Genomic DNA, 19,684 nt, shown 5'->3' with positions numbered 1-19,684 from the left:
ATACTTACCCTAGAGCCACCCTGTAAGAATTGCCTTTTACATCAGATCCCTACAAGGAATGGTGTTTAGTGTGTAACCTGAATATCAAGGTACACACAGCTATCATAGACCCTGAACCTATACGGTTCGATTATTGAAGGTCAGATTACCTTCAGGTCGTCTGTTTTTAATACCCATTATTTTATTTCATTGGTACACTAATAAAGTTATGTTTTAAATCATTCACTCATCATACAGAGCGTGAACCTGAGTGCTGCAATTGGGTTCTATCTCTACCCTACGCCCCTCCATTTATACACCCAAAGCACCGTTCACTCATCATTTGTTGAGGCAGCAGCAGGGGCTTCCCTATCAGTCTACACCAGATCCATGGTGGTCAGATACTTTGGCTCCACAAGCTCATCTAATAGCTCGTCCATGTGGGGCATGGGATAAGCATCTGACACAGTTCCCGCATTGAGCTGCTGGTAGTCCACACAGAACCGGATGGTTCCGTCCTTCTTAGGCACTAGGAATACCGGACAAGCCCAAAGGCTCTGGGACGGTACAATTACCCCTAGGGCCAGCATCTCCTCTACTTCCCTCTCTATACAGCCCTTCACCTCTGCTGATACCCGATAGGCATGCTTATGCAGAGGTATCAGCTCACTGGTGAGCACTGGGTGATCAGTGATATGTGTTCTGTCCGGCTTGTCCGTGAACAGAACCCTATACTGCTCTAGCATAGCTCTCACCTGTACCTTCTGCTGTGCGCTGAGCTGGGACCCTATTTCAACCTGCACTACGGTGGCCCTCTGCCTAGATTCCCCTAGGAGGTCAGGCAGAGCATTGCTCGCTGGGTCCCCCATCGATGGGCTGCAAATAGCCAGCACGGATGCCACACTCGGTGCAAAATACTCCTTAAGCATATTGATGTGATTGGTCCTATTTCTTCCTGTCTCTCCATCTAACTGTACAGCATAGTGGCACTCATTCATCTTTCTGAGAACCGTGTACGGTCCAGCCAGGCAGCCATTAATTTGTTCTGCCGAGTGGGCTTTAGAACAAGTACTTGCTGTCCTGGGATGAATGATCTGCCTCGGGCATTCTGGTCATATCAAGCTTTCTGCTTGTCAAAACTAACTAAAGTTTCAGCACTCTCTGACTTCTAGAAAAAGGGACAAAACTGGGTAATGCCAAAAAAGTAGATGATTTAATGTAAGCACAAGATAATATAACAAAACTTGGAATGATGTGTCACAAGCGGGTAAACAAAGAACCCTATAGGCAAGGTGGAGGGGGTGAAAAAACACAGGGAGAGGGAATGGGATAGACAATAGACAATGAGAAGGCGGTGAAAACAAAATTAAGGGGGGGAGGGTAATCAGGGGGGCAAAGTTTCGGGGAGAGACCCCTTCCTCAGGCCCGTTCCCTCAGGTCTGTAAGGACCACAAAGCACTTCCCTGCACCCTGACACCCCAACCACCAGAGCAGCAATCAGTAATCACACAGTAAAAATCAATGCAAATTGAAAGCTCAAACGGGCAAAGTCCAGAGTACACAGGAGTATACAAGTAATACGAATAAAGAATCAAACTGTAAGGTTCACTGTCAAAAAGTCTTTCTTTGTCTCTCTCCTGTCCCTGGCCGGCTGCTTTCTGCTTGGTCTCAGCCTCCCTTATATTAGCCTGTGCCAACCCCATAAGTATTTCCAGCCGGTCTCTGAGATCTACCACATACTGAAGCACAGAATCATCAGTATTAATAGTCTCTCCTTCCCATTCCTCACGGAATAAGTCAAGAGGTCCCTGTACCCTGCGACCATATAGCAACTCAAAGGGAGAGACCCCGGTAGATTCTTGCGGTACCTCTTGGTATGCAAACAGCAAATGCTGTAGGTGAATCTCCCAGTCCTTCCCTTCAGCTTCTATAAAAGCTCGCAGCATCTGCTTCAGACTACCATTGAACCTCTCACATAAACCATTGGTCTGGGGGTGGTAAGGAGTCGTGGTCTGGTGCTTCACCCTGCACGCGTCCCAGAAACACTGTAGCAATTCCCTCATGAATTGTGACCCTTGATCGGTTAGAATCTCACTAGGGAAACCTACTCTAGTGAAAATAACTAGCAATGCCTTTGCTACTGCCCTAACATCAATGGTGGCAAGGGCTACAGCATCAGGGGGTACCTGGTGGCAAAGTTCAACACCGTGAGTATGTAACACTTGCCAGACCAACTGGGGATCATGAAGGGTCCCACTATGTAAAACAAATATATAATTGCCGCGCTTCTCCATGTAAGGAGCATGCAGCTGGCGAAGAGATTGGCCATACAAATGTGAGAAACAGAAAGTGAATCCCTGCGCTTCTCCCTTAGGGATAGCAATAAATGGGGAATATATATATGGTATGGAAATCTATAAGATAAATGTCCATAGCTACCCTCTGGAAAGGTTCCCCAATTACTGGTACGGGGTTCAGGGGTACCCTCACACGATCACCCGCCTTACCCACTTGCTGGCAGGCATCACAGGAGCGGCAGAAATCTGCCATAGACCCTGATGCCCCCGGCTAGTAGTAACGCTGCAACAGCCGGGCTCTCGTCTGAGTGAACCCCTGATGCCCCGCTTGTAGTATGGAGTGGGCTACCTGCAACAACTGTTGCCTATACTCCCTAGGTACCACTAACTGTTCCCTACCGGTTCAGACCCTCTCTAGACCCATAGCCATCAGCTCTCTTTATAAGTGCCCGCGGTGCCATGAGAAACGTTATGAACCACTGCCTGAGTTAGACTCGGACGCCCGGAGGCTCATGAGCTCCAAGCTGGGATCAGACCTCACCGCATCCCTAAACTGTGTCCCTTATTCTGCCCACCCATCCTTAGTCTCTGAGTCACGGGTAAAGGAAACAGGTAAAGGAGAAGTTAAGTCAGCACACTGTCACGACTCTGTCTGGCTTACGTGCCTGGTCTCCTCAGAGACCCCGGGAACTGTTGGTCCCAAATGCAGAGGGATGGTGGATCCTTCAGGTGCAACTCCTGATGACTGACTCCTGGTATTTGCTACAACAGGAGCCAGCTCTGCCATGAAAACGCATGTTACATGCCCCAGGTCATTGCCAAGTAGAACAACAGTATCTAACCCGGGCAATACCCCCACCTCCCTCATGCCACGTCCAGCACCCCAATCAAGAAAGACCTGGGCAACCTGGATGGACCGCGGTCCACCGTCTGGCATGGTCTCTGACCGGACCATATCAGGTCGGTCCGTGGCACCAGAGTCGAGCAAGCCGGCTGCTTGGCGATCTCCGATGGTCATTGGTCGCAGATGTTTCTGCCGGACATCGTTGGACTACATCCCGACTGGTGCAATCTGATGTCCTGCTGTCTCCGCTGCTGGTTCCTGGGTGAAAAGTGCAGATTTATCCGTGGAAGTCCCTCTCTGGCTGGTTCGATGGCTGTTCTTGGCTCCTGTGTGTGTGCCAGTCGCACATGGGTGACAGGCCTCGCAGCTGGAGAGCGTTGCCTCGGTTGGGGTGCACCGGACCTCGGATGGTCTGGACAGTCTGGTTTGATGTGCCCAGTCTTTTTGCACTGGTAGCATCTACTTTCATGTCGGAACTCTGCAGTTTTGGGTGCACTTCCATCTGCTGCAGGTTTACTCTTCCACTGAGGGGTGCTTTTGGTTCCCTTGGCTGAAGTTGCTGTGTCATGGGCAGCCCCTTTCTTTCGCAACACTACATGACTAGTGACAAACTCATCGGCCAGTTTTTCAGCATCTGTATAAGTCTTTGGCTTGCGGTCAAAGATCCATTCCCGCACATCTGCGGGGCAATTAGTACTTAGTAGCAGCATACCCCTCCAACCACTGACTGTCCCACATGAAAAGCCATGCAGGAGGCAAACAGCGTGTAGGACTCTCGGGCCATTTTTCCTTGGACCGGAACATGCACCGGTTCGCTTTTGGGGTGAGAGAATACTGGGTGAGCAGGAGGGCATTCACATGTCCATAGTCATTGCCATCCTCGTGCGCGATGGCCTGGAGAGTCTCCTTGGCCGCACTGGACAGTAAAGGGTAGAGCCGTAAAACCCAGTCCCGCTCTGGTACCTTGTATCGGTGACATTGGCCTTCAAAGTTCCTGAGAAACCTGTCAATCTTATCTGTGTCATCCACGAACTTCCCAAAGCTGTGATAGTCCACTCTGGGATTTCTTGCTCCCTGTCGACAAGGTGGGAGTGGGGGGCGGCTGTTCCTTGGGCTGCTGCAAGCAGCCGGATCCATTGGTCCATGGTAGCCCCCTCTCCCCATGAGGCAAGAAGTGGGGCGATTCCAGGAGTGGCAAATCCAGTAGCCACTGGGGCTATCATAGCCGCATTCCCCCAAACCGGTTCCCCAACAAAGTCACTGCTGGTACCTGCTCCCTCCCCATGTTCTTCTTCCACCACCGGGGCTGGATTAACCTCATGTGCCCCTGGCTGAAGTGTGATCACTGCAACTGCAGCTGAGAACATGTCCCCTTCTGGTGAAGCCATACGGGCTTTGTGAGCTTCCAAGTCCTCCTCCAGTAAAGCATTTGACTAACCGTCTGTCGGCAATCTTTGGCTTTCACAATGGGCAGCAATCTTGGTTTGGTCCCATGACCGGTACCAACCTGATCGCTTGTCCATGTTCGCCTGAGGGCGCTAAGCTAAGGGGCAAAGAGAACATGAGCTTCCGGTGCACGGTGAACTGTGTGTATGCTACCGCTTGTCTTTGGAGCTCGCAATATATGAGTTTCCCGCTATGTTATAGGACCCCCGCAGGATTTTATAATATAGGTTCAATCGATCCCACCTCTGCCACCAGTTAAATAAGCCTGTCACGGGAGACCAGGGTTATCAACACCTTTGAATACCGGGTTCAGTTGATTGAACAAGACACAGCAGTAAAATAAATTGTAATTATTATTGACAAGTATTGGTATTCGGAACAAAGCTCTATCCTGGATCTCCTCTTACCTCTCCCATAGTACTTTCAGCGTCTCTTCTGCTAACACCTCCTCCTCTATCGATCTCTCTGTGGGGGTACCCCAGGGATCTGTCCTGGGACCTCTTCTCTTTTCTCTGTACACACTCTCTCTAGGTGACTTAATAACATCTCTTGGGTTTAAATATCACCGCACAAGCCACCTCATAAAGGGGGGTGTAAGCTTTAGTATTAGGGTATAAATATGTCTTGCAGGCCATATACCTGCAGAGAGCTTTTATATAGAAGCTTTCTCCTGTGTGCAGCTGTTATATCAATAAACTCATTTGTCATTCTGCAATTGTATTTTTTATTCACGTTTTTCATAGAGGTTAGTGGCCCCTCCTTCCCAGGTTTTAAGCTCACTCCTCTCCACTTCCCAAGTCAGCAGGTCTTTTTCATTCTACTGGATATAGATCCAATGTTGGTCTTTCTCCCTCCTTACAATGATGTAAGAATTAGGCAAACAATGAGTAATTAAGAGTCTGAGTATGTGTAAAAGTAAGTAAAACCCTGGTTTTATCACTAAATTAAAGGGAATAATTGGAATTAGGTAGATCTTCAGGGGTGAGTTTGGGAGGCCCCACCCTATATAAAAGATCACAAACTTTGTGAGTTTGGTCTTCACCTTACAAGTGTGTGGAAGCACGTCATGCCACGATCAAAAGAAATCTATGTGGACCTCAGAAAAGCACTTATTGATGCGCATCAGTCTAGAAAGGGTTACAAAACCATTTCTAAGGATTTGGGGCTCCAGCAATCTAGTGTCAGACATATAGTATACAAATAGAGAAAGTTCAAGACCACAGTCACGCTACCCAGGAGCAGTTGTCTTACCAAAATCTCTCCAAGAATCAACCAGTAAATCATCCAGAAAATCACAAAGAACCCCAGAGTAACATCAGAGGATCTGCAGGCTACTCTCACTTTGACTAATGAGTGTTCATGACTCAACTATAAGAACAAGACATAACAATAATGGTGTTCATGGAAGGATAGCCAGAAGGAAACCACTGCTCTCTAAAAAGGGCACTGCTGCCCATCTGACGATCGCCAAAGAGCACATACAGTTGATGATCCACAAAACTTCTGGAACAATGTTCTCTGGGCAGACGAGTAAAAGGTAGAACTTTTGGCCTCGCTGATAAACGATGTTTGGTGAAAATGAAACACTGCTTTGGAACAGAAAAACCTAATCTCAACTGCCACGCATGGTGGTGGGAGTGTGATGGTTTGGAGCTGCTTTGCTGCTTCGGGACCTGGACGGCTTGCCATCATTGATACAACAATGAATTCTGCATTGTATCAGAAGATTCCAGAAGAGAATGTCGGGCATCTGTCCGTGAGCTGATGCTGAACCAAAAGTGGGTCATGAGTTGAAGCAGTTCTGAAAGGAGGACTGGGCTAAAATTCATCAAAACCTATGTGAGAGACTGACCAGCAGTTACAGGAAATTAAGTTATTGCTGCTCAAGGGGGTGCCACCAGTTACTGAATCTAAAGGTTCACATACTTTTTCACACATGGATATTAAATGTTGAATAATTTGTGAATAAATAAATGTTGTAAAAGTGTTTATGTGTCATGTTTGATCAGGTTATCTTTATCTATTAATAGGACTTAGATTAAGATCTAATAACATTTTAGGTTTGAAATATGTGAAAATCCTAAAGTGTTCACAAATTTGTTCTCGCCACTGTAGATACAGTACCATATGGTGGGCGTATAAGTTGAATAGTGAGGCACCATGGTGAAAATACAGCAGGGAGTTTCTCCAAGAAATGGTGGTGCAAATCAGTTACGGTGGGACGCGTAGGAGATAGATTTGTGGGTGTCTTAAATGATATCACAAAACCCATCGCCCTTTCAATCCAGGGTTGGCGGTTACAAGTACTTGGGCCAATAGGAGAGTTTTAGGAAAGGTGTATGCTGGCAGTTTAATGAGAGCCAGTGTATGTGGGGAATTGGCTGTCGATTCCAGCACACGTGTAATAATTGTGGGAGTAATGCGGCAAGCAAGTGCTTTAAAAGAGGAATAGGGTGGGGAGGAATAGGGTGGGGAGCACGTTCACATTTCAAGCTCATGGTGTAGATTGTGAATGGGGATCTTGTGGCTTGTATGTTCAATTTATTTTAAATCTCCATTATTATTGTCCCATCTTTTCTCTGCTGTTGGACGCGAATCTTAATAAGCGCCTTCTTTCTGATAGTATCAAACCCTTTTCACGTCCTGTGTTCTTATTCATTGTCTTTACTGGAGTATTGTATACAAACACTTTTTTTTTACCGCAGATAAGAGCCACTTGGCCTATCTTTTCTACCTGTTTTGAAATCTCCCACCCAATTAGATCCTTATCTATTCAACGCCGTTTTTAATTTCTTTACTGTGTGATGTAGTCACTGTAAATTTGGCTACTGAGACAAAACTACTAGGGAACAGGTATTTGGAATACATGAGTAGATGTTTGGAAATACATTTCTCAGCACCCATCAACTACCACATAGGTGGAAAAACAGACTTGACTGGTTGTGAAATCTGCATCTTCAAAACGTTAGGCAACAAAGGAAACTTTCATGATGCTATGTGTACAGTCTGTCTGTTCCAATATGCCATTCTTTACAGTTTGCATCATATTTTTATCTGTCAAATGTATGATTTTTAGGTTTTCTCCTATTTTGAAAATAATTCCCTACTCTAAATGAAAGTCAATACGTTATTCCAAATCCCTCATCAAGTGTGAATACGTTACTGGCAGTGCAGGGGGCACACTTCATGCATAAAAAAGTGAAAATGGTATAAGACACAATACAATTGTTACATCATATTATCCTGTGTGAAATAACTCCTGTTGCTTCCTCGTACTGTATCACTCCCCTTGTTTTGTTGCATGTTTTATTGATAAGTAGGTTTATTTGAGGGCTATTTTAGGGATCTTGTTAGTCTTTTGTGTGTGTGTATATATATATATATATATATATATATATATATATAAAAAAAAAATATATATATATATATATATATATATATATATATATATATATATATATATATATATATATATGTAGCCCTGGTAAGAAATGGGGCTATATGTCTTTTCACCTACTGGTATAAGCCCTGTTAAGGGCAGGCTGCCAGTAGTTATCATGGGTTTCCCCCACTTCAAGCGCTGTTCTGAGTGGTGGAGGTGGGCCACCTGACTCTGTGTCTAAGGCAAGAGACACAGGGGAGGGGCCTGCCAAAGTCATAAAGGGCAGTGCACAGCCTATTTAGTGTGTTCCTGTACTGTGTGCAGTAGTGATGGAGTGTCTGACTGGACAGTCAGAGTGTGTGAGCTAGCTAGGTTCCTGAGGAGTAGGGCCTAGTGAGCCTCTCACCCTGCCTAGAGGGTGAGGGAAGAGCTAGCCCCACCCTGAGTGCCTGTGACTTGGGGTGGAGGCAGGGAACAAAGAGCCCCAGAGACCATCCTGAGGGTGTGCAGTCTGGTGAGAGAGAAGACCCTGTACATTGAAGGCAACTGTGTTGCTGTTGTCACTGCTACGCTGCTGTGTGCTGTGAATAAAGGGCTGCTGCTACTTCTTAAGTAAGAGACTGTGTGAGACTGAAATCTCTCACCCCTGAGTGGGGCTCTCTGGAAGGATTTCACCCTACTCTGCTAGGGCTTACCAGAGATGGAGGCGTTGCACCACTAAGTAAAGACGGAGGCATCCACCCCAGTAACATGGTCCTGTTATCCCCCATACCATCGCGGGAGACTCAGGCCCTCCTGTTGCCAGCAGGTATGCACCACCCAGACACACGTAGCCAGACCCTAGTACAGAGGGGGGCACAATCTGCGATTGGCCCCGGGAAGAGGGGCTACATATATATATATATGTTTATATATATAAACTCACTGTTTATACTGTGGGCTCTCCATTCATTCTTATTCACACTGATACACATACACACTCTTTCTTCACTTGCTTTCAGTAACACTTTGACACCTCTAGCCATAAAACACATCCACATCGGGGGAAGGACCAGCACAGATAACATTCCAAGAGACACTGTTTTTAAGTAATCCTTGCTTCATTCATTGTAACATCGCCGGAAGAAGAGATCAGTGTATCTCGAAAGCTCGCACAAATAAAAGCATTTCGTTAGCCACAGAACGGTATCATCTATTTATTTTTTGATTATTGAAGCTCGGCTAACACGGTACTGATACCTCTACATATATATATATATATATATATATATATATATATATATATATATACTTAAATGGGCTTCATATATATATATATATATAAATGCTCCATATATATATATAAATGTATAATAGCGAAGCACTACTGCTTGTGTCCTCCTGTGGTGAATTAGGAGTATTACATATGTACTTGCTATAACAGTGGATAGATGTATCTAATGAGGGTGTTATGCACGTGATGACACAGCACTCTTTTCTGGTGTAAAGTGTATTGGTAAAAATGTTTTAGAAGAGGTATGTGTCCTCATGTCTCTGTATTAGGAGTGGATGAGAGCTATGTGTCCTTGATGTCTTGTGTATTAGGAGGTGGTGAAAGATATGCGTCCCTGATATCTATTTCTTAGGATTGAGAGGTGTGTGTTTCTGTTATCTGAGTATTAGGAGAAAGTGAAATGTATGTGTTCCTGCGTGTGTATTAGCAGGAGGTGAGAGGTATGTATGTATTATAAGAGGGCATCCCTGAGGTAAGTGTCCTTGATTTCTGTGTAATACCTCTATCCCCAGCCAAGAGAAGAGGGGCCACACCAAAATGTCCTAATGTCTCTATAGTGGTGTAGGTGATGCTCAGCGGTTCTCTTACCTTGTTATCAGGGTGCTGGAATCTGTGCAGGGCTGGTATGGTGAGCAATAAATAGAGGCCACCAGAAACGTTTCTGTTACTTTATTTGCAGGAACACATATAACATAGTCTTCAGGGATGCTCCTGCAGCAGTCCCCAAAGAGGTACATATCTTCCACTTTGTAGTGTGGTAAAGTTACACTCCATCACTTGAATGATGAGAGGTTCCCACCTCACTGGAACTCTTAGGCAGGGTGCCCTCTGGCATGAGAGCTTACACCCTTATCACGCCTGACAGAACAACAAAGGAGTCTCTTACCCCTGAGTGATTCTAAGGCCATACTCCCAGCCCTTGCTCACAGAACCTTCTTAGGAGTACCTGTCAATTCCCTCTTATGGGTGGAACACAGGCAGAGCAATATAGAGCGGCCCTATCCTTAGGAGTGATACTTCCCTAGCTGGAAAACAACAAAGTGGTCTTAGCACAAGCAGTTATAGACTGACATAACGTACTTGATGAGTTTTCCCTCACTCTGGATCCCCTAAGATCTGAACTAGAATCTTCCATCCCCAGCTTATATACCCCATAGTGACATCATTAATCACTATGACTAATAGGGAAGAGTTACCTTTCTACAAAGTATCCATCTCTAGTGACATACTAGGCACCTTCTTGTCACAGTGTGCTCGCCACAAACAAGGCGGACTCGCGGTGCTGAGGTGGGGAATGGATATAACGCCACCCACAGCCACAAGGGCGCATCTGGATTGTAGGTTTCGTAAAGGTAGCCGGGTCGGGATTGGAGAGGTATGGATAGTCTGTATACTTGCCAGGGGTTGGTGCAGGAGAGATACGGATCGTTGCGGGTATTTTAGCCGAGGTCGGGTTTGGAGAGAGGAGAGTTGTCGTGGCCCGGGTGCCGAGGTTGACATTGGAGAGGGTAGCGTAGTCATAGTCTGGGTGCCGAGGTCAGGGTTGGAGAAGAGCGGATGGTCGAGAAAAGCCAGGTCGGTACACAAAGCAAGGGACAGGAAGGCAAGACTGTGGAGGCAAGGATAGGTAAGCACAACGCAACTGGTACTATGATCAACCAAAGTGCCAGTGGCACAACTGAGCATATTGTATATATGTGAGAGCGTCCAATGAGAAAACTGCAGCATGGAGGTAAGTGTGGAGTGAGGGCTGTGATAGGAGGAATAATCAGCAAGGCTCGGGTGAGTTGGATGAGAGACAGCCTGTGTGTGCTGCGCGCGCGTTGTGCGTGCCCCACGTCGGCACGAGGCGATGGCCTCAAAAGGCTGGAGCGGGTGCACGTGCGCGCCAGTGGCCAGATGGCCACCGGAGGAACCGGCGGAGCCAGCGGAGGCAGGAGCGGGCCTCAAGGGGACACCGGCCGCCGGAAGAGGTAAGTGGGGAGCACGCCGAGGGCGGCGTGGCTCTCTGAGCCTCATACTTCTAGAACAGGGGTGGGAAACCTATTTTTCAATGTAGCCACAGGTGTGGCGAATTAGAAGTGAAAATAGCCCCCCGCCTCATCTTCATTTCATTCCCCCCTCATCATCTCCTCACTACCCTCATCATCATCTCATTTCCCCCCCATCATCATCATATCATCTCATTTCATCCCCCTCATCATCATCATCTCATTTCCCCTCCCCTCATCATCTCCTCACCACCCTCATCATCAACTCATTTCACCCCCTTCATCATCTCATTTCACCCCCCCTCATCATCTCATTTCACCCCCCCTCATCATCTCATTTCCCATCATCCCCCCCCCACCCCAATATCATGATCATCTCGAGCCAAATTCTTGCTTCTTACCTTGCCTGGCACAGCACCGGGACAGGAGTCTGTGGCGTGGTCACCGCCGGGATGTGTGCTCCGTCCCCACCGTTCTCTCATTGGTTCTTTCTCCTCCACTCGCCTCCTGGCCACCATCCGCCTCCTCAGCACTAGCGTCGTCTCTGCCGGCGTGCTCGCGATTGCTGGCGTACTCGCGCTTGCCGGGGGGACTCGCGCTTGCCGGGGGGACACGCAATTGCCCACCACTCTTCCCATTACACTGGGAAACTACAATTCGCCACACATTGATTGACAATTTGCCACAAGTGGCGAATGGCGACAGGGTTGCCCACCTCGGTTCTGGAAGGTAGGTGTGGCTAAACAACGGCCTTAATAATTTGCAACATATACGTAGACTAACTGCAACATTTGTCTAAGGGCCATTACCAGGATTAACCCCTTAACGCCCTGTAGGAACCATGAACCTAATGAAGTAACAAAGCATTCCCCTAAGGGTGCTACATTTTTATTAGGAAGAGGTGAGAAGGATGTGTCCCTAATGTCTCTGTATTCCGAGGGACTGAGAGATATGTGTCCCTAATGTCTGAGAATTAGGAGGGGGTGAGAGGTCGGTGTCCCTGGTGCCCATACTGATGTGAGGTTGGATTGAGCTGTTAAGCAGAACAGTGTGTGTATGTGTGTACGTATATATGTGAGTGTTATATCTCAGGGTCAGGTTAGTGCGTTCTCTCGTAAGGACCCTGAATGGTTTTTGCAGAGGAGTTGCTATAGAAACCAGTCTGAGATGTGTGTGTGTGTGGGGGGGACTATTTGCACAGACACAATCCTGCATCTCTCGCTTCCAGAGACAGCGGAGAGTGTAAGGAAGCAGAGGCAGCCAGCTGCAAGGTTCCCTTAAACACAGCACCCCGGGGGACACAGCAGAGGGTAAGCATAGGGCAGGGAGGGGGCTGCTCACACGGAAGCAAAAGGGGTAGGAAAGCCCTTTAAACTCATTGCACTGGATGTGTGTTCAGGACAATAACCTGAGTGAGGACAAGGTCTTATAGCCTGAGCAAACAGGATCAGTGATGGAAGCAATGGCTCTGTACAAGGAAGGAGAAGTTTGCTAGGAGGAATGCTCTACAGATACTAAGAGAGCTCACTTGAAGCAATGTTCCTCAAGGAGAGGTAGGGAGGCATTAGATGTTGTGTCAGTGTGGAGTACACAGGCTCTGTGAGCATCACTGAAAGAGGAAGAGCTGCTGTTAGTAGAGGTCAGAAGTTGGAGGTAGGGGAGTGTGTGCAGAAGCACTCAGAACACAGAGAGAGGCACAGGGACTGCACAACATTGCTCAGCCAATGGGACAGGTGCATGAATACAAAGCTTGGTGTAATAAATATACAGGGCTGAAGGGGGAAGAGTACACAGCATGGCACATATAGAACTGGACAGATCAGGGGGCAGACTCAGGAATACAGAGAATGCAGTGAGAATTATAAATATGTGCTATCTAGATATACCTCTAGGACAGGATGGTGCAGGAGATGCAAATAGCAGACACATACCTCTAGGGCTGAATGGCTCTATTAAATCACTTAGCCTCATTCAGCATCAGCTCTGAGTCTTTCCATGAAATGCAGAGAAATCCCCAGGGTCAGGAGACACAGACTTAAATGCAGCGTGTTCCTCTTGTATTTTATCCAGATCTGAAAGAGAAGACACAGGATTGTTGCAAGGAGCAGTCAGCAGGCTAACCCCCCATCCTTCCCCTTACTAACTACCCCTCCAGGGGGCAAACAATATCAAGGAACACCCCACCCTTCTAATTACCACTCCAAGGAAGCTGGAAATTTGCATGCCAGTGACCAGAGAGAGCTAAGATGGGAGTGACGCAGGTTGGAGAACTGTGGACCTCTGGAAATGGCATCACAAAAAGAGAAGAGACCCCGTCCCACAGCTCTGGGGGAGACATCTACACATCAAAGAGGTCCCCTGAGGCAGCTCAGCGATCTTGTCTTAGGGGGAACTTCGTGCGTCTCTTCCTGAGGAGGAAGGGGCAAGGGGACAACTGGACAGAAGACCTGGCTTTGCCCACTGGTGTCACAGAGGTCCCCCTCCTCACTGCAGTCACCAGCCAGGCTCCAGAAGGAGAGGAAGAAGCTGAGGGGAGGAAGAGGAGGGAGTGTAGAGGGAACTACTTCAGGCTGCCCTGTTTTAGACCCCCAGAGAGAAGAGACCGAGACAACAGCCTAATAGAGGAGGCTGGGGGTGAGAGGAACCTTCATCAGCAGGGGAAGAGGGGCAGGAGGGAGCAGAGCTGCAGTGAGAATACAGGGAGGGGAGACGTGACGCCCCTTGGAGGGGGAGAGGGGTTAAAACCATATTCCAAAAGGTCGCTGCTGAGGAAGATCACAGGGTACAGGCTGAGGGGGTACGGAGAAAGAGCGCCTGGTGGGGCAGAGGGAGAAGTGAGGAGAGACTGCCAGGGACAAGGGAGACAGGCTGGTAGGGAAGGAGAGATACAAATAAATTGCCAGGTACAGGAGAGACAAACTTGGAGGGAGGAAAAGATGGAGACAGACTGCAAGGTACAGCAGAGACAGACTGGAAGAGAGGGAGAGATAGGGAGATGCTGCCAGGAACAAGGGAGACAGGCTTTAAATGTGGAAGACACCCAGAAAGAACATCAGGAAGAGGAGAGACAGTATGAGAGTGGGGGGGACACCAACAGAGAACATCAGGAAGAGGAGAGACAGTATGAGAGTGGGGGGGACAACCAGAGAGAACACCTGGAAGATGAGAGTGGGGAACACACTCAGAAAGAACATCAGGAAGGGGAGAGACAGTATGAGAGTGGGGGAGACACCCAAAGAGAACATCGGGAAGAGGAGAGACAGGATGAAAATGGTAGAGACACACAGAGAGAACATGAGGAAGATGAGAATTGGAGAGACACCCAGATAGAACATCAGGTGGAGAAGAGACCGTATGAGAATAGAGGAGACACCCAGAGAGAACATCAAGAAGAGGAGAGGCAGGATGAAAGTGGTGGAGACACCCAGAGAGAACATCAGGAAGATGAGAGTGGGACAGACACCCAGAGAGAACATCAGGAAGAGCAGAGACAGGATAAGAGTGTGGAAGACACCCAGAGAGAACATCAGGATGAGGAAAGAAAGGATGAAAGTGGGGGAGGCACCCATAGAGAACATCAGGAAGAGGAGGGACAGGATAAGAGTGTGGAAGACACCCAGAGAGAACATCAGGATGAGGAAATAAAGGATGAAAGTGGGGGAGGCACCCAGAGAGAACATCAGGAAGAGGAGAGACAGTATGAGAGTGGGGGGGACACCAACAGAGAACATCAGGAAGAGGAGAGACAGTATGAGAGTGGGGGAGACACCCAAAGAGAACATCGGGAAGAGGAGAGACAGGATGAAAATGGTAGAGACACACAGAGAGAACATGAGGAAGATGAGAATTTGGGAGACACCCAGATAGAATATCAGGTGGAGAAGAGACCGTATGAGAATAGAGGAGACACCCACAGAGAACATCAGGAAGAGGAGAGGCAGGATGAAAGTGGTGGAGACACCCAGAGAGAACATCAGGAAGATAACAGTGGGGCAGACACCCAGAGAGAACATCAGGAAGAGGAGAGACAGTATGAGAGTGGGGGAGACACCCAAAGAGAACATCAGGAAGAGGAGGGACAGGATAAGAGTGTGGAGGACACCCAGAGAGAACATCAGGATGAGGAAAGAAAGGATGAAAGTGGGGGAGGCACCAAGAGAGAACATCAGGAAGAGGAGGGAAAGGATAAGAGTGTGGAAGACACCCAGAGAGAACATCAGGATGAGGAAATAAAGGATGAAAGTGGGGGAGGCACCCAGAGAGAACATCAGGAAGAGGAGAGACAGTATGAGAGTGGGGGAGACACCCAGAGAGAACATCAGGAAGATGAGAGTGAGAGAAACACCCAGAGAGAACATCAGGTAGAGGAGAGACAGTATGAGAATGGGGGAGACACCCAGAAAGAACATCAGGAAGAGGGGAGACAGAATGAGAGGGGGGGAGACATGCCGAGATGTTGCCAGGAAGAGAACACATGTCTGTCAGAGAGACAGCTGGAGAATGGGGGGTATGCCAAGAGAGACCACCAGCGACAGGAGACATATCCAGAGGGAGATACAGAGTGTGAGAAAGACAGGCAGGAGACTATAATGTATATATCAGAAAGACAGAGTGAGGGTATGAGAGACAGCAGAAGAGATGCTCTGGAGCAAGAGATATGTCCAGAAGGCAAGAAACAGATAAAAACAGACCTCCTGGATTATTTGAAAAACCCTAAGACACAAGAAACAGAACAACCACCTGACAGTCAGAGAGTATCTCTGGAAAATTGGTCATGTCTAGCAGAGAGACAGGCAGATGCTGTGAGAATGATTAATGAAGAAGAGACGTGTCCAGAGGGAGCAGCTGAGAGTGAGAGAGACAGCCAGAGGGAGTACCTGGCAGAAAGGGCATATCTAACAGAGAAACAGGCTGAATATGCTAGAGACTCCAAAGAACAAGAGACAAGTTCAGTGGAACAAGCTCAGAGTGAAAGAGACTGTGTGAGGATATGTCCAGAGACAGCTCTGAGACCTCAGGAGACAGAGAGTGTGGTGGAGCAGAGAAATACAAAGACCCCCAAAGGTGAAGAACAGCTTGGGAAGGAGATCATTTGTCATTTTCAAGAGGCTGCAACCAGCTCTGGAGGGTGGGACCAGCCAAACACTTTCATTAAGGAGACCTCTGTATTATGGGTGAGGGGGAAAGAAGAGGGTGGGCTGAAGGCAGCTGGCAGGGCAGGGCTGGAATACCCTTCTCTTTTCCGTGATACTCACTGTGTTGCAAGGTTTGAGGAGCCTTGCTCAGGATTCAGTAGGGGAGGAGAGGAGGGAACCCCAGCACCTATTTCTAAGAGGGAGTTGGTCGGTGATGAGGGGCACAGTGATGGCACCATGTCCCCTGTGTTCTTGCAAGAAGAAGGGAGCAACACGGACCTGCAACACTGGAGGGAGAGTGGGGAGGAAGCCTCCGGCTGTGAGAGAGCAGCCTCTGAGGTCAATGGGTGGGGGGTAGTCAGGGAGGAGGTGGAGAGTATGGTGCAGTGGATGGTGCAGGAGGCAGTACACAGATTGACCTGCTACGTCCAGGACACCCAGGAATCACATAACACAGGATAACTCGCACTGCGCTCAACTGCTGGCTGTCATAGGATGCACCTATCGGGCGCTTGTATGTCTGACGCACTTATTACATTATAACTCCCTCTATAATTGTGGCTATTTTGTAACGCACTATGTACGTTATTGGCACTGTAGAAATAAAAAATATACATAAATACAATAGACTGAAAATCCCTTCTCCGGTTGCTTGATATATATATATATATATATATATATATATATATATATATATATATATATATATATATATATTTACACACTGTATATAAAAATAGAAATGTCCACGGCACTCCAGAATTAGAAAAATATGAAGATACATTTATTTAACACGTCATGAGATACAAACAATAAAATCTGAGCTACGTATCGAGCCAAAAAACAACCCTTTCTCAAGCTCCTGCAGCTTTGTATTGTTTTGATTTGGAGAGGACCTATTCTACAGCTAAGTTTCTATTCTTATTCTATTTATCTCCATGAGGGATTTCACCAAATGTTATATATATATATATATATATATATATATATATATATATATATACATACACACACACAGTATATATAACATTTTGGACACATTTTGCTACAACAGATTTCTGTGTATTAAGTTCATAGTTTTTTGTTAATATACAGGGACCTGAGACCCTAGCAGATAGATATAGATTTAGTAGTGAAGAAAAGTGCAGCGCACAAATTGATTTAGGTTATTAGAATTAGATCAAACAGTGGAAAGTAATATAAAGTGAAAGTGGTGGTGAAAAAAATTTGATTGAACTTCAAGTGATAAGTGTTCCAAAAAGTTATTAAATAAAATAACGTGACCCTATGTGAGAGATTTAGTAGAATCGGCTGCTATCCACAGGAGTTGGATCAGCATCTCATCATCTACCGAGATAAGAGGTCATCCCAGAGAAGCTCCGTAGCCGTTGGATCCGAAGGCCGGTGACACCGTTCCCTGTGGTAGATGCGAATCAACTGTGGTAAACCCATGCCAGTTGTTGCATGACATACTCAAAATAACTGATTTTTTTTGTACGTGCATTACTTATCCTTGATGTCTTCACCCAATATATATTTTTATACTACACAATGAGTTGTGCGCTTGTCCCCTTTTTTTCCTTCTGCAAATATAGATTTAGATAAGATATAGATTTTATTTGCATATTTCTTGGGTGGTGGAAGTGGATAGATATTGCAATCTAGTAAGGGGTAAATATTAACTCATTGAAAGAACCTTGTGCAGGAAAAAGGTGAGTAAGCTGGAGTAGCCTTGTGTATTAATGCTGGTTTCATATATAATTCACATGCTCACGTATGTTGTACGTGTGATGGTATATTGGGACAGATTGAGGGGAGATATTGTTAATTTGAGGGACATTTGCTGAAGGTGAAAAGTGGGCCCGCTAGGTCATGTGCTCACACAGGTGTGCCGTACGTGGAAAAAAAAAAAATATATATATATATATATATTTTGTGGGGAAAAAAATATATATATATATATGAGTAACAACACAAAATGGTCACGCTAACACTGGAAATAAAAAAAAGCGTCAAGAAAACCAGGCACAAAATACAAATCTTAAAGATATATAAATAAATCTATAATATAATGCCTGGCGGTGCTAAAGGAAATAGAAATATAAAGACACAACAGAAAACAGAATCCTTATTGAAGCACTCAAAAATAATCGCAAATACACAATGTATGAAAATAATCAAATAATTGGTTTTAATTTAACACATTAAATACACAAACAATTTAAAAAAACATAAGAGAGAACACACTGAAAAAAAAGCCAAAATAAAGGGAACTGGCTATTGGCTGTAGATGACTAGTATATACAGTTAGGTCCGGAAATAATTGGACACTGACCCAATTTTCATAATTTTGACTCTGTACGTCACCACAATGGATTTGAAATGAAACAACCGAGATGCAATAGAAGTGCAGACTTTAATTCAAGGGGTTGAACAAAAATAGCGTATGAAACATTTAGGAATTGCAACCATTTTCATACACAGTCCCCTTATTTCAGGGGCTCAAATGTAATTGGACAAATGAACACAATCATAAATACATTTTTAATTTTTAATACTTTGTTGAGAATCCTTTGCCGCAATGACTGCTTGAAGTCTGGAACGCATGGACATCACCAAACATAGAGTTTCCTCCTTTGTGATGCTTTGCCAGACCTTTACGGCAGCTGTCTTCAGTTGTTGTTTGTTCGTGGGTCTTTCTGCCTTAAGTTTTGTCTTCAGCACGTGAAATGCATGCTCGATTGGGTTGAGATCAGGTGATTGACTCGGCCATTGCAGAATATTCCACTTCTTTGCCTTAAAAAACTCCTGGGTTGCTTTCGCAGTATGTTTTGGGTCATTGTCCATCTGTAAAGTGAAGCGCCGTCTAATCAACTTCGCTGAATTTGGCTGAATCTGAGCAGACAATATATCCCTATACACTTCAGAATTCATCTGGCTGCTTCTGTCTTCTGTCACATCATCAATAAACACTAGTGACCCAGTGCCATTGGAAGCCATGCATGCCCATGCCATCACACTGCCTCCACTGTGTTTTACAGATGATGTGGTAAGCTTCGGATCATGAGCCGTTTCAAGCCTTCTCCATACTTTTTTCTTCCCATCATTCTGGTACAGGTTGATCTTAGTTTCATCTGTCCAAAGAATGCTGTTCCAAAACTGGGCTGGCTTTTTTAGATATTGTTTGGCAAAGTCTAATCTGGCCTTTCTATTATTGAGGTTTATGAATGGTTTGCACCTTGTGGTGAACCCTCTGTATTTGCTCTCGTGAAGTCTTCTCTTTATGGTAAACTTGGATAATGATAAGCCTACCTCCTGGAGAGTGTTCTTCACTTGG

General features: G+C 46.2%; 1 protein-coding gene and 1 long non-coding RNA gene across 2 annotated transcripts in view; one reads left to right on the top strand and one right to left on the bottom strand.

Annotated features, from left to right (window-relative positions):
* LOC142499235 (uncharacterized) overlaps positions 1-19,684 on the bottom strand; it is an 85,798-nt gene that overhangs the window by 26,982 nt on the left and 39,132 nt on the right. Inside the window, exon 2 of the long non-coding RNA XR_012802634.1 lies at positions 13,144-13,284. This is a non-coding gene — a long non-coding RNA (uncharacterized LOC142499235). The remainder of the gene's footprint in view (positions 1-13,143; positions 13,285-19,684) is intronic.
* Positions 12,422-16,980, top strand: LOC142499233 (uncharacterized). Its single transcript, XM_075608301.1, has 2 exons — positions 12,422-12,522; positions 13,283-16,980. The coding sequence occupies exon 2, from the start codon at positions 13,459-13,461 to the stop codon at positions 16,807-16,809; it is 3,351 nt and encodes a 1,116-aa protein (XP_075464416.1). The 5' UTR covers positions 12,422-12,522; positions 13,283-13,458; the 3' UTR covers positions 16,810-16,980.

This window comes from Ascaphus truei, chromosome 7 (assembly GCF_040206685.1).
Source record: "Ascaphus truei isolate aAscTru1 chromosome 7, aAscTru1.hap1, whole genome shotgun sequence".
Taxonomy (NCBI): Eukaryota; Metazoa; Chordata; class Amphibia; order Anura; family Ascaphidae; genus Ascaphus; species Ascaphus truei.
Note: the sequence above shows the minus strand (reverse complement) of the source record. Positions and strands in the feature narration are given on the sequence as shown.

Coding starts and splice junctions, on each gene's coding strand:
- LOC142499233 (XM_075608301.1), top strand. CDS start 13,459: ATGGGAGTGACGCAGGTTGGAGAACTGTGGACCTCTGGAAATGGCATC.